The 15553-nt window shown below is 33.9% G+C and overlaps 1 protein-coding gene across 1 annotated transcript; it reads right to left on the minus strand.

Annotated features, from left to right (window-relative positions):
* Window positions 1-318: 318 nt before the first annotated feature.
* On the minus strand, window positions 319-12366 carry LOC137406451 (uncharacterized). Its single transcript, XM_068093036.1, has 4 exons — window positions 12213-12366; window positions 11867-11958; window positions 1594-1734; window positions 319-846 (listed from the first exon to the last, which is right to left on the minus strand). Exons 2-4 carry the CDS (start codon window positions 11892-11894, stop codon window positions 653-655), a joined length of 363 nt encoding a protein of 120 aa, XP_067949137.1. The 5' UTR covers window positions 11895-11958; window positions 12213-12366; the 3' UTR covers window positions 319-652.
* Between the last annotated feature and the right edge of the window lie 3187 nt (window positions 12367-15553).

A 15553-nucleotide genomic window follows, 5' to 3' on the forward strand; every position in this document is an offset into this window, starting at 1 on the left:
CCACATAACATTTATAAACCCATAACCAGACTAAAACAAAGTTATGCCTAATGATTATGAATTTTTAAACAATCAAAGTGATAAGATTAAGTAATAAAGTTATGATGATTGTAGGCTTACACTTGATCCAACGCTAAGCCAAGAAGAGAATTTTAAAAAATGCAACACATTTTTTTAATTTAAAGTTAATTTCATATTTGAAGTGGCAAGGCAACGCAAATTTATTTTTTAATTGTATATCCATAATTATAAAATTTTCCACAGTCTGTTAAAACCACATTGGTACCTGAACATTTTATTTTAAAAAAGTGATTTGCATGTTATTGATATTTATTACACTGTTGCATTTTCTATGCTAGAAAAAAGGGTTTTTTTAAATTATTGAATTCAAAGTTTTATTTGTGAAATATCATACTGATTTCATTACTCTGTTGTTATCAGCAGCACATGCAGTATTTATTTGCGTGTTACTACAAAGAATTAAAAATTAAACTAGTAATACAATATTTAACCAAGTTTCTATTGCAATCATATAGTTAATTATGTGAGAAGCTGTAATACGAAACAAAGATACAATCAAACTAACAAAGAGTATATTCATATATGCTCTAGAATAATGGTGTAGCTGTAATATGCAAAGCCTCGGTGCAGCTTAGAACAAATTTGCTACGAGTAACCCAAAAAGAACAAGGGCAAAGCTGGCAGCGAAATTTGGAGAGCTGGATATTAGGGAATCAGTGTTGCAGTAGTCGGATCTGCATCGGCAAATTGTTGCACCATTTCTTTTACTGCAGCCATTTTTGAAGTTGTACTTGTCTAGCTCATCGGCTCCGCAAGACTTGCTCACTGAAAACCAGTGTAGCGAATATTTAAAAGGAAACAGGATACATATATTCTGTAAATCTAGAAAAAAATTGATGAAAAAATAAGCTTTAAATTAAAATAATATTTTTTTATTATTATTTTAAGACTGTTATTAAGGTTATTATTTTTATTCTAAAGTAATTTTACTGAAGTTGGTTACAATCAAGCAATTTGAGCAGCTTTAGTTGACAAACTAAACATAAATGTGTATTATCAATTAGTTTTAGTTTTTTAAATATTAGTGATTTCGGTGGTTCGAGCTGAATAATATTATGAAAAACTATAAGTAAAAGCAAATTATTAGAAATCCTTCTATAAATTTGAAACTAGTGTTTCAATTTTGAAGAAAGAGAACTTAAAAGCAATACTCATCTGTGATTCTAAAGTAATTTATATAGCATTGCAATTTGCGTATTGAAGAACTGAATTTTTTTCTATTTTGAACTTCAAAATTTACAAGCTAATTACAAAATTGAGTTAAAGTTCTACCAAAATGTGATTTTTTGTTGAACAGCCATTCCACATAACTGTATGTGTTATTATGCATAATAATGTGTTATTATGCGCAATACATAAACGCAAATGTTTTATTATTGGCAAACTTTTGAAAGTAACTTTCAACGGGTGAAACATATCAACAAGTGTGGTTCATTGTTTTCATAGTTCCAGTTTTATAAAAACTTGATAGTCTAAGCAATATCAGCAATTATTAAAACTCTGTTATTTTACCTCTGTCGTTAGACTTGTCATAGGTGGCATAGCAAGAGTCTGAACTTGATATGATGGTGCAGTCAATCTTCATATTTTCACCTGTCTCACAGTCTACGCAGTTGTAGCATGACCTTGCGAAGCATCCCGCAATGAGTGCCCCTGTGTGCAAATGCATAATAGATGGTATTAATTAGAACAAAATTCAGTACCACTAAAGAGGTGCTTAAACATAAACTGCTATTGATCAATCTTAGGATATCTCTTATAACAGCCGAGCAAAAGAAATCTTAAGGAAGCTTGTCTTCTAGTTTAGCTTTCCTAGAAATTCATATTTCAAACTTGGATATTTTGCAAATAATTGCCAGTTTTGTAACAAGCATTAAAGGTATGTCATGTTGTTGATAGTGTCAAATTAAAATAAATGGTTCATGTCTAGCGACATTGTCTGCCATTGCTTAGATGACATTAATCTATTTAGTTGTCAGAGCTGTTGGTGGCATTTTCTTTAACCAGAAAGATGCATAAGGCAATGTAAGTACGACTTACAACTTTATACAGGTGGACTGTACCTATGACAAAGTACCTCAAAGACATGCATAGACACTGTGGCTATGATTTGGTTAAGATGCCAAATGAGCTGTAGGTACCCACACTGTTACTAAATATAATTAGTGATAGGTAGGCAGGCTTAAATTTTGCAGTTTATGCAAGCATTTTCCTTTAGTATGCTATACAATGTTGGTTGCTAAGCAGATGCAACCCAGACTATAGGAATGTTGCTGTAGAACATTGTTTTCCAACCTTTTTGGAGCCAAGACTCGGCTTTACATGTAAACAAATTTGCGGCAGACCAGTAACCAAATATGTTATAAAATGACACTCTGAACAGTATATTTAATCACAATATAGTTTCTCAATTTATTTATACTCAGTCAGTGTGAAACCTGGGCATGTTCAAATGTACACAACGCCAATATTCTAGCGCCATCCTTTATTTAAGGGCCATCCTTATTTGAAGGCCACTTATATTTGAGTGACACTGACATTCATCACATTAATTAGTAATCAAAGGAACCTAACTAGGCATGTTGTCCTAAATGACCAGTCCGATTTCAATGGCTTTTGAGTTTTGTTGGCCAATATTAATTGCATTGACCATGCATCAAACACTTCTATTGCGCCCAGGTCATAGTGCTTTGAGATCGAGCCTACTACATCAAGGCCTGCTGGACATTTAACTAAAATGCTCCTACTGCATCAGTCGTGTGTTTAGTTTCCTCAGAGCACTACAAGATCTATGGACTTTGGCAGACACGTCAAGCAGGCATTGATGCTAATTGGCAAGTCGTTCAAGTGATAAGAATTGACCGAGCTCTAAAAGGCTTGGAGAATAATAAGATTCATTATTTCAGGCCAAAGTAAATCCAGACTGGAGCGTCTTCACTGAGTGCAGGCTAAAGGCTGGTTCACACTATATCGCCGTATTTTGGTACTGTCATTTCGGCGTTAGTCATCGATTATGTGAACCGTAAATTGATGTCATCAACGGAGCATCACAGACACGGCGGAAAACTTTGCAGTCATTAAACTTTTCTGATGCTTCGCCGAGCATCGAAGACCGCTTTTCAAATGTGAACCATTTTGGCAATGGTAATTTATGGTCGTGGATAGCACGATCTATTCATATCCGTTTATGACAGTCGCTGCGAGACTAGTTTTTGATTCCTGCATGCAAAGAGGTTTCTTCAGGAAAATTTCAAAAGACAAATGTCACGGAGTATTTCCTGATGCAAACGCAAATGGGTTTGTAATAGTGTGAACATGGTTACCATCGACGATCGCCAAAGTATTGTGGCATCTTAGCCAAAATACTGCGATATAGTGTGAACCAACCTTAATGCTGGCATTACCAATAAAAATGACATTCAACTATTCCGCGCTGATTCTAGAATGATTTTAAAACTATTCGATGGCTCTAAAGAATGACAAGCAGGGTTGCAATGGCGATGTATCATATGATTTTCAACATTAAAAATTTTATAACATACCCATAATCACTATGTTATTTTGCATTATATATGTCTTGTATTATAATTCTTGTCTTATAATTTTATGTTGGTTGATATTTTGTCATTTTTTGTTTGTTGTTCGTTAAATTAGCCTATATTGTAACTTTATGTTGGATATTATATTATTGTTCGTTATTTGCTAAATGAAGTTTAATTTACTGAACTCTTGAGCAGCAAGTTGAAAATTGAATTCCCTCCATTTTATTGAAGGCCACCTCTAATTAAACGTCATCAAAGATGGAGGGTTGAAAAATAGAACGCCATGGCGTTCAAATAAAGGTCTTACGGTAAATTACTTTTCCAGTCTTTACAGCAGGGATGCCGAACAATGACATAATATTTACAAAAAAGATTAATAATTGTGTTATAAAATTTTACATTTAAAAAAGAGACATTGGACAATTTCTCATGGCACACCTGACGATCTCTCACGGCACACTAGTGTGCCGTGACACAGTGGTTGAAAATCATTGCTGTTACAGTAGGAATCGAAGGAAGTACTACTTTTTTGTAAGTTTTAGGCACCCAATGCAAAACTAATTTTACACTTAGATTGGTGTAAAAGTTTTCTAGTGTAACCTGAATACTGCCAATTATTAATCATTGTTGTTAATTTTGTAACCTGAATACTGGCACCTATTGATCATTGTTGTTAGTTTTGTAACATGAATACTCAAAGCTTATTAATCCTTGTAGACTCTTCTATGATGTCGGGCTCTCATAGAATATAGTCTGGAATAATAAACTGCAGGCCTACTAAAACATCATTAATCATCTACTGTAGATTTTAATGTTCAAGTGTTTTTTAAGCTATTTATTCAAGTTTTTACTTTGAAAGCAAGCAAACACGCTGGCTTCACAATTGCTGCAAGTATAAAATGTAAAATATGATTTATTATAGCAAAGCTTTGGAAGAGAAACAAAGTTAAATTTTAAGAAATTTCTTTTAGTCTTTTGCTAACATGAACTGTGTAGAATGGCTCAGCAAAGATTCTGCTTATGGCCAAGTGCTGCCTGGCTTTAATATGTTTTGCCCAAACTGTTTATGTCCAGTGAATAGTTATTCAATTACCCTATATTATCTGCACTTATACAAATAGAAATGAATATCTGGGTGCATTAAGCCAATATAAAATATTGTAAAGGAAAACGCATGTTCCCTTCACTTTCCACAAGACAGTCAAACAATAAACACACCGAGTGTTAGCCACCAATATACATATACATATACATATACATATACATATATATATATATATATATATATATATATATATATATATATATATATATATATATATATACATATACATATATATATATACATATACACATATACATACATATACATATATATATATATATATATATATATATATATATACATATATATATATACATATACACATATACATATACATATATACATATATATATATATATATATATATATATATACATATATACATATACTTTGTACCATTTTTACTTCTAATAAAAGATCCAAAGCAGGGGCCGATTCCCAAGAACTATCGACCAATAACGTGTTTGCCTACCACCTGGAAACTGCTCTCAGGAATAGTTGCAGACAAACTGGAAGAGCACATGAGTCACTATATGACTAGTGCTCAAAAAGGAATTGTGCGCAACACCCGAAAAGCCAAACATAAGTTACTGGTGGATCGGACGGTCTGTCAAGACAGCAGGAAAAGGCATATCAATCTTGCCATGGCTTGGATCGACTACAGAAAGGACTATGACTCAACTCCCCCTAGTTGGATACTTGAGTGCCTCAGTATGTACAATGTTCACCCTGCTCTTGTGGCATTCATCAATATGTCAATGACCAAATGGAAGACGGAACTGGAGGCTAATGGCAAAAACTGGCGAGTGTAAAAATTAACCGAGGCATTTATCAAGGTGACTCCTTATCACCACTGCTCTTCTGCATATGCCTAAACCCTCTAAGCAATATGCTGGAGAAGACTCAATATGGGTACCAGTTTAACAGTGGTACCAAGATAAACCACCTCTTCTACATGAATGACATCAAGCTGTACGCTAACAAAGAAGCTGTACGCTAATACACCTCACTCAGCTATACAGAAAGGACATCGGAATGACCTTCGGTATGGAGAAATGTAGAAAGCTAATTCTTAAGAAAAACCATTCTATGCTCACATATGGCCTAAAAATACCAAATGGTACCATCAAAGATATAGAAGGATACAAGTACTTAAAGATTATGCAAAGCAACATCAACCACGAAGCCGAGATACGTCACAAAACCATTACCAAATACAAGAAATACCTTCGGCAGGTCCTACGGAGCCAGCTTAATGCCAGGAATCAAGTCATGGCAATAAATACCTACACACTCCCAGTAATAAGATATTCAGCAGGCATAATAAAGTGGACTGATGGAGCATCAAGGAAACAGATATAGCAACTCGTAAACTGCTGACCATGCATGGAGCACTCTACCCAAAATCTGATACTACTAGATTGTATCTGGATAGGAAAGATGGCGGTAGGGGACTCAAAAGTGTACAGCAGACAGTGGAAGAAGAACAAAGCATCAAAGCCTATGCAGCCTCCTATGGTGACTAGGAAGTCAGTTTCTAAGGCCCTAGTTATGGCGCTTTGCCGTAACAATATGTTTACAACCCACCCTGATGGTAGTTTCGCTTTTTTTAACTTTTGCAACAACAAAAATGTTGCAATAAAAACTTAATTTTATTGCAATGTTTTTTTTAGCAATGACCAGTCTTGTTTTAGACTAATTTTAGATCAATGAACTAAAATTGATCTGATATTAGTAAAGATTGTAGATCAATTTTAGTTCATTTCATATTAACCCTTTGAACCCTGAGGCCAGTATTCTGGCATTGCTGAGAAACAGTCAGACACTCTAACGACCGGAATCCCGGTACCCAGCACGCACGATTCTGTTTGCACTTGCTATTTCTAAGCAGCAGCGCTAACCAATCAAGTTGGTTTGTGTACAGGGTGTTAGGCCAGAACCTTTTCAAAAAGTTTTATTATGTTTCCTCCTGACCATTGAAATCTCAAAACATAGTGGCATTTGAACTAAATTTAGTAAGTTTTTAGGAAATGGTATAATTATGTTTAATTATTAACTTTATCATTTAATTTGCTATAGTTTAAATTTTAGCTATACCACTGGTAGCAGTATTGAGTAGTAGGCCTACTACTGTAAATATATTAGGTCATCTTCTATAGTCTACATAGTTTTACCTGAAGGAGATGGAACAGTTTAAGCCGAGATATTTCTAATGAGATGAAAGACTTACATTAGCATAAAAAGACATACTAGTTTCAATTTTTTTGCAATGCTTCAGATTGGGTGCATTGGAAAATTATTGTGGTTTACCACAATTTTGGGCATTGGATATTTGGGCTGCCAAAAGTAAGATAGCATGGATTTAAGTTTGTCAGGTCTGATAGAAGGCTCATTTGTAAGAATAATTTTATGACGTAAACTATATGGTGAAATAAATGATTTGATTGGAGGGTCAATCTTTTTGTAACAAACATTTCTCCTTTGTCTACACTAATTGTGCAGCCTGAGCCAATGCAATGCTAGTAAACCAGATTGGAGATAAAAAACCTAAAAAATGTTTTATAAAATAACAGAAAGCTCTGATCAGAGCTTGTCATAAAATCACTTGATGATTGATCTACTAGCCAAATCTATTAACCAATTGCAACAATCCGCTTAGTCCACTAGAAACATGCCTGTGTGTTAGCTTGAAACAGCTCGTGGCCTTTTAAATTGCTGGGAATAAAGGCTTGAAAAGTGATTTCTATTCCAAAGTTGAATTTTACCCAGTTAACGCATTATGAGATTTTGCATCAAACTACCAAAAAAACTGCAATGTTCTTGTGTGATCCTTGGCAGCAGCCAATAAGGGTAAACAAAGCATTGGTTGAAATGTCATCACAAAAGTTCCATATGCCTGCAGCTCGCTAGCACTACCATAAGAATTGCTAAGTAGTTTACACCAAAAACTTGCCCTAGCTACTAATTGCTCAGAGAGCTCATGAAAACCTCAAGTATTTTGCTGTCAGACTCATAGTTTGGTCATTTTGCTAGCGGTCAGCTTAAAATATTTACAGCGTTTGGTGTCAATCCGTTTGGTGTCAATCCCAAAATTACCAACAGCTATTACGTAGCTTGCCATTCTTATGAACAAAATTAGGTGATGGAGAAAGACAAAAAATCGAAACTAGACAGATTTCGGTCTCAAATGATTCTGTACTGATTGCAAAAGTGATTAATTGACTCACTTATGGAATTTACCACTGCTATGCAAATAATCTGACTGAACTTGGGTGTCAAAAAATTACATCACGTGATAAAGATTTCTCTCAAAGATGCTTTGCATGAAGACTGGTGCTTAGATCTCTACGAGGCGGGGTTCCACAAGTGTAAGATAAAAAGCGAAGCAATTTGCTGCTGTGTAGAGAGGAAGAGATAAGCTATTGAAAATGAACTTAGACAAAATATTTTTAGATTTTATTAAGAAGTATCCTTTTTTATGACGTTTTTTGGTTGTTTTCTTTTCTGTTGCTAGATAAGTTTGTCAGAATGTCTCAAGATTAAAATGGATGAAACTCAAGCGTGGTAAAAATGCTCAGAAGAAAGATGTGTGTCAAATGCTGTCAATAGTTGTTGTTACAATAGTAGTTATCTATTTTTTTGTTCAAATTGGAGCAATAAAAATCTATACCCTGAAAGTCTCTTGGCAACTATAAATGTTATAATTGCGCTTTTGCTTGAACTGAGCGTTTTAACTGCATGAGTTTGTATATATTTTAATTTTGAAAAATCCGTGCAATCTTAGCATTGCCAACAATAAAGACAATTGCAATCGATCAAAAATACCTAAACTTCCTGATAAAAGTTTTGAGCAAGTTCTTTTTTAGGACGCAACAGAACATTTTCAGTTTTTGATGAGAAGTAAAATTCTACTAAGTAATTGACCAAAAATACAACTAATTTTTATACAAACTTTGCAGCAATTGTTAGGCTATAGTTTACAAACTTAATTTTTTGACAAAATGTTAGAAATCTCAATACAAACCTACTAAAAAACCGTAAGAAAATTATGTTATTTACTACAAAACTTATGCAAAATATATGCAGGACTTTGCATGCTTTTTGCTATACTTGAGCTAAAGATTAATCTTCTTGAATAGTTTTATTAAGCAAAGAAAATTTGGAGTAGTAATGAAATAATGAAATAACCAAAAGTTACTTCTCCGAATGTTAATGTGATATAGGCCTAACGTAATTAGAATAGCTAAACCCCTCTTTTGAGAAAAGATATGTGGGTGCGAAAAATGCTTCACAAGATAGAACAGAAAAATTTAAACCTAACCCCGATATCATACAACGGGAAATAAATATTTTGTTATTTTTCAACTCGTAACAAATAGTTAGATGTAATTTTTTTAGTCCATGTTGACACAAAACCTCACAATTATAGTCGATATAAAAAGAATTATAGCTGTGCATGTGTTACAAATATTGAAAATAAAAGCCTATCAAATATATCAAGTGCGTAGAAGTTAGTGAGCAATATTTTAACTTGCAACACAATGTGTTTACAAAGTGAATAGTTTTTACTGGTTGCCTGAGCAACTGCTAACCTTCATCGGGATTGCCCAGAGCAAGATTTTACTAAATATTGGACTATCTAAACTCTGGTGCTTAGGTTTTTCTACTGCTGTATACCGTTGTCTTTGTATGCCTTTACTGAGAAGGAGGAATGAGAAAAATTGACGATAAACACTGGGTGACATATAAACTATGTTTCCATGACTCTGGTGATGGTTTTAGGGGCTGCGCCAAAGTTGGCTTACTTTGTAATTGAGTGTTTCAATGGACATGGCGATGCATGCGTATTTATCTCTAGCTGAGTAATTATCTCTAGCTGAGTGTTTACCGATCCCATACTTCAAGTATTAACCTAATTAATAACTATAGATAGCTACCAGTCTTGTCACGCTAAGCTAAGCTTAGCAGCAATCGTTTAGAAACATTGGCACATTTAGAGTGTTCAATTCGAAATAAAAAACAACCAAAGCAAGGAAAATGTTTAGACTGGATAGCCTGGGTGATAATTTAATGGGCATCATTCACAAGCGCTGTTTTCATTATTCACCAGCATGGTGGATTCTATGAAGGTTTTGAAATTGCAAAACTCAGTTAGCTTGCTGATTTATGTTATTTCCATGATGCAATCAACTTGCAGATTGGCTCAAATTTATGCAACATACGCAACACGAGTATCATGGAAAGACGAGTTGCTAGTGGGCTGATGGCTTTGAGCACAAAATGCTGCAGTCTAATGATCTTTACACTATACGGCAGATATGTTGACAAATTGATGATATTTTCAGCTGTAATTTAGATTGAAAAGTCAAACAAATGAAAGTGAAAGAATGTGGACAAAACTTGACATGCCCAGTCTTATTACTGTAAAATTCAACTAATGGTAATCGACCCCTTTGGTGAACGTTTACAGTCCAAACTGCAGAAAACAATTTGCATAATAGCACATACTCTTTAAGCAAGCAGTTTGCTGAAATTTATAATTACCACATTCACAAAAAATATTTTAGTTGGGTATCCGCGTATACTTTGTAAAATTGATATAATTATTATGCATAAGTTTCATTTATGGGAAATCCTAGCTTATAACACATCAAAAGTTGTATTACCACCTGTTCTAACAGGTAGAGATTTTAAATGGTTTTTACATTTGAAGGATTATATTTGTAGTGTTTGCGCACATTATTTTGAATGTGCTAACTGTAATGCTTACCACTCGCTGAATCAGAGAGTTGTTTTAATAATCTCAAAAGGACTTTGCATAACCGGCACATGTTCTGTTTACTGACCTGAGATAACACATACTTGAAAAAGATCAAAATTTTGTTTACCTTTTTTTATGAATTTTTCACTTTTGCAATGTCTATACATAATTAAGTGAGTGAGCACCATTATTTCAATACTGTCAACTATGTGAATATTTGTGTATATGTGTGGATAAGGAAAGGAAAATAAAGATTACCTTTTTCTCATAACCTCTATTTACTAATACTATGTTTCTTGTCATTATGTAATTATCTTTGACTAACTAAATTAAAATTACGCTCTATTGTATTAGCAGTTGAGAACCTACATGTAGTTATAGTTGTTATTATACAGACTTGAACTTATTTTGTGTGGGCTTATCATTGTGACTTTCAGACTGAATCATCTTTGGATCGTTGAAAATTTGGTCGAGAGTTTTATTGACTGCGCAAAAGCCTCGTGGTGGAATAAATTAGATCAAGTCATGAAACACTTTATTGAAGTCTGCAACACGGTTTTTACTTTTACTGAAAGATTTATCTAGCCTTACGCCATTTTTGTGCTCCATAGCTCTTGTCACTTGTAACATTGGGAGTAAGATTAGCCCAGTTCATATTGTTAGCTCCGTCAAACTTTTATACTCATTCACTAGCGTTACATGCTACGAAGTTTTGATCTTCGAAGTTGTGGTTTTGATCAAAAGGAATGAGGAGGACAAATTTACATGCTATTTTCCTCAGTCTCAAAGCTCACAAATATTTGTAGCTAACGAGTTTACGTGCTACGAAAAAATTGTTGCACACCTTGGGGGGTTTTCTATATTAATCTGTTACACTCTCACACTATCTATCGCGGCTGACACTCCTAAAGTGCATCGCAGGTCAAATGTCAATGCCAAAGCGTGTGAGAAATCTTTCTTTTAAGTTCAGAGTTAATATTTTTATTTCAAAGATAATAATTTTAAAATATGTGCATTAAAAGCAGAGGAAGGTAGGGGTGCTGTAAGGTCGTCACTAATGAAGACGATGAAAATCCAACCTTCGATCGCAAAGTTTTGTACAATGATACAAATATTGATGTTTACATCATACAAAGTACATGTACTTCGTTGTTGATACGATGTTTTCAAAAATACCTCCTTAAAATGGAAGGTTTGAATTGCTTCAAAGATTTGAAAATTTAATGTTTTAAACCATTTACTGTACATGCTATGAAGATGAAAAATACACCGAAACTTCGTAGCATGTAACACTAGTGATTCTGTAAAAAATATAAGTATGAGTATTTCATCAAGCTACGAATAAAAGCTAGCCTTTCAACAACTAAAACCACTTACCAATTATAAAGAGAACTCGAGAATCCATTTTCTGGTGAGATAGATGAGGTAAAGCCTTTTGGTAAACGAGTTAGAGCTTTGATACTGCTTCTCTGCAAACAAAATTAAAATGCTTTGTTAACGATGTGGCGTTATTCAAACAGGTGGATTATATAAACAATTATCAAGAAGCTGTCTCAGATTAACAAACTTGCTTTCTAGTTTTCGTATAATTATATTGAGCTGCAACAAGTGACTTTGACACATCTGGAACCTAAAACTCAAGTGAGTCAAGTGAGTCCTGCAAGTATACTTGAAGTGCTTAGAAAAAAGCCAATATAGATGCAAGCTTTGTAAAGCTACTCACTGTGTTTCCATGATGCGCTTATTTCGCAAATTTGAACCAATCCGCAAGCTATCTACGTCATGGAAATGGCATGAATCCCAAGCTAAGCGAGTTTTGCGATCGATCCGCAAAACTTAATCGAATCCATCATGGTTGTGAATCATGGAAATGGCACTTGCGAATAGCCTAATGCGCATTGTCAATCATGTTTTCATTCGCATTTACATGAGTACTTCAGATTTCACTACAATCTTTAGATGGCCTGTGTTTGGAAATTTGTAACAAATTAACCACACCTCTCTTTAATTTAATTTTACACTTAATTTAAGAAACATCACCATGTACTATTTGCCACAATACCAGGTAAAAGTGGCAGCTTTCACCTATTTCACTCAATTCTGTTTGGGCTGAATTTCTGGTTTCAATCATTTTTCTATGAGAAGCAAAGAGGGCACTTGTTGCAACCTATCTGTATTTGGCCTTTTGTATGCATGAGCCACATTTTAGTTCAAATCTAGTCTACTTCATTAGCTTCAATCAAATTGTAACTAACATTTAGAAGTTTTCAAGTGAACCTATAATAATATTTTGAAAGAGTTCAAATAGTTCAAATGAAGTTATAAGAGTTGGTTGTATGTGAACACTTGCGCCATCTACCAATGTACTAAAAGTAATTGTCATATTACTATCTAAACATTTTAATCTCAACTATACCGTCCTCACCTCCATATACACGCATCAATCTAAGAAAATTCTTCCGCAGATAAAATTTGATTAGTTGGCAACACAATTGCTTTGGTTAAATCTCAGTCACTGCAATTCCATGACACGCATAATTCGCAAGCTTGAGCCAATCCACAAGTTATTCGCGTCATGGAAACGACACAAATTCGCAAGCTAAGCGAGTTTTGCGAGCCGCAAAACTTCATCGAATCCATCATGGTTGTGAATCATAAAAATGGCACTTGCAAGTAGCCTAATGCGCATTGCAATATTGATGGCTAATACATTATAAATATTTTCACGCTTCAGTCATTTTTATTCTGATTTGCGCATTCTGTAATGCCCAATGTTCCAAAAGATTGCTGCTAAGCTTAGCTGACAAGACTGCGTAGCCATTTATAGTGTCATTAGTTAGGCTAATACTTGAACTATATGGTCAAGCAGTGGGTTAAATGCTGAACGTTGGCGCATTGAGACTGCCTAAATTGAAATGAAAACGACTGAAGCTTGAAAATGTTTTTAATGTAATAGCCATCGATATTCTAATGTGCATTAATCGCAAGTATCGTTTTCATGATTCGCAAGCACGATGAATTCGATAAAGTTTTGCGGCTCGCAAAACTCGCTTAGCTTGCGAATTTGTGTCGTTTCCATGACGCGAATAACTTGTGGATTGGCTCAAGCTTGCGAATTATGCGTGTCATGGAATTGCAGTGACTGAGATTTAACCAAAGCAATTGTGTTGCCAACTAATCAAATTTTATCTGCGGAAGAATTTTCTTAGATTGATGTGTGTATATGGAGGTGAGGACGGTATAGTTGAGATTAAAATGTTTAGATAGTAATATGACAATTACTTTTAGTACATTGGTAGATGGCGCAAGTGTTCACATACAACCAACTCTTATAACTTCATTTGAACTATTTGAACTCTTTCAAAATATTATTATAGGTTCACTTGAAAACTTCTAAATGTTAGTTACAATTTGATTGAAGCTAATGAAGTAGACTAGATTTGAACTAAAATGTGGCTCATGCATACAAAAGGCCAAATACAGATAGGTTGCAACAAGTGCCCTCTTTGCTTCTCATAGAAAAATGATTGAAACCAGAAATTCAGCCCAAACAGAATTGAGTGAAATAGATGAAAGCTGCCACTTTTACCTGGTATTGTGGCAAATAGTACATGGTGATGTTTCTTAAATTAAGTGTAAAAGTAAATTAAAGAGAGGTGTGGTTAATTTGTTACAAATTTCCAAACACAGGCCATCTAAAGATTGTAGTACTATGTGAAGTACTCATGTAAATGCGATTGAAAACATGATTGTCATTTAAAACTCTAAATACTAAATAACGAACTAGGTTCTTTAAAAATAAGATGAAGTGGCAAAAGATGTACCAAAAACAGATGAAGCAAAATACCAGATTTTGGACCAGTCAGTAAAATATGAGTAGCGGCCCAACTACAAAACTAAAATATAGGCAATAATATATAGGCTATATATATGGGCTTTATAGCCTAGGCTATATATACTGCAATTGCACTATGTATTGCAATTAAAATATATATTATGCAATATGTTTATACGGTATATATATATATTGCATCTGCAGTATATATTTGAATTACATTATATATATACAATATTTGCATTTTTTTTTTTAATTTGTATTTGCAATAATTTGCAATATATATAGGCACCTATACATATAGTGTATATTGCAATTTCAGTATATATCACAATTACAATATATATTGCAATTGCACATATAAATATAAGCGCAATATATAGATTCACATTATATATACCTCCCCCCCCCCCCCGTTTCGAATAAGTTATGATATAATTTGAAATACTTGATCAGAAATAGTACGATAGTCTAGTAAACATCTAGCCCAATATTTCAATGTTAAAGATCAAAAGGAATAGCTGAGAAAAAAGTTAAAATATCACATTCGAGTTTTATCTGATACAATGGTTAGCTTCTAAATCTTTATAAATAATACTGACTTTTATTCTATGCCACTCAATCAAGCATTTTTTCTATTGAATCGAATTTTGTTATTAAATAATAACAATATTATTTAATATAATGTATTTATAACATAACAATGTTAAATAGGTTTTGTCTATTCGAAATGATTACCATACAAAAGTTATTGTCTCCTGACTTCCAATATAACTTGGGTAATAATAATGCGACGTAAGGATATGACTCCACCTCAATGCAATCAACAAAGTGATTGACAGACACGCATGTATGCACTCGCGCACTGGAGCATGCATGTTTGAGCACAGCATTTCTATGCATGCAGCAGTCGGAGTTTTGCCAACAATATACTTTTCTAAAGTTCTTTTTAGTTGCTATCGGTTTCAAACACGTTGATTGCTGAATTTTCTTGCATTAGTTCTATCCATAGATATAGTAAACCCTAGATTGGCAAATAGCTATCAATACAATGGAGCAAAAGTGAGGCCTATAATTGGCTGTTGTTTTCACGACATTACGTCGTAGTGATGTGCATCACAGCATCAAAGCCTTCAATTGAGCAATAAGTTTAGTAGTGGAAGCACGCTTGGCATGCTAGTTTTTAAGTCATAAACATAACAATAAGACCAAATTCTTAGTGAAATGTC

The sequence above is a fragment of the Watersipora subatra genome, chromosome 10 (assembly GCF_963576615.1).
Source record: "Watersipora subatra chromosome 10, tzWatSuba1.1, whole genome shotgun sequence".
Lineage (NCBI taxonomy): Eukaryota > Metazoa > Bryozoa > Gymnolaemata > Cheilostomatida > Watersiporidae > Watersipora > Watersipora subatra.

Bases quoted from the DNA above. Each gene is read 5' to 3' on its own strand.
- LOC137406451 (XM_068093036.1), bottom strand. From the start codon at position 11,894: ATGGATTCTCGAGTTCTCTTTATAATTG. The intron at 1,735-11,866 runs GTAAGTGGTTTT...ATTTGCACACAG, and splicing joins TCGAGTTCTCTTTATAATTG to GGGCACTCATTGCGGGATGC. The intron at 847-1,593 runs GTAAAATAACAG...ACTGGTTTTCAG, and splicing joins TGACAAGTCTAACGACAGAG to TGAGCAAGTCTTGCGGAGCC.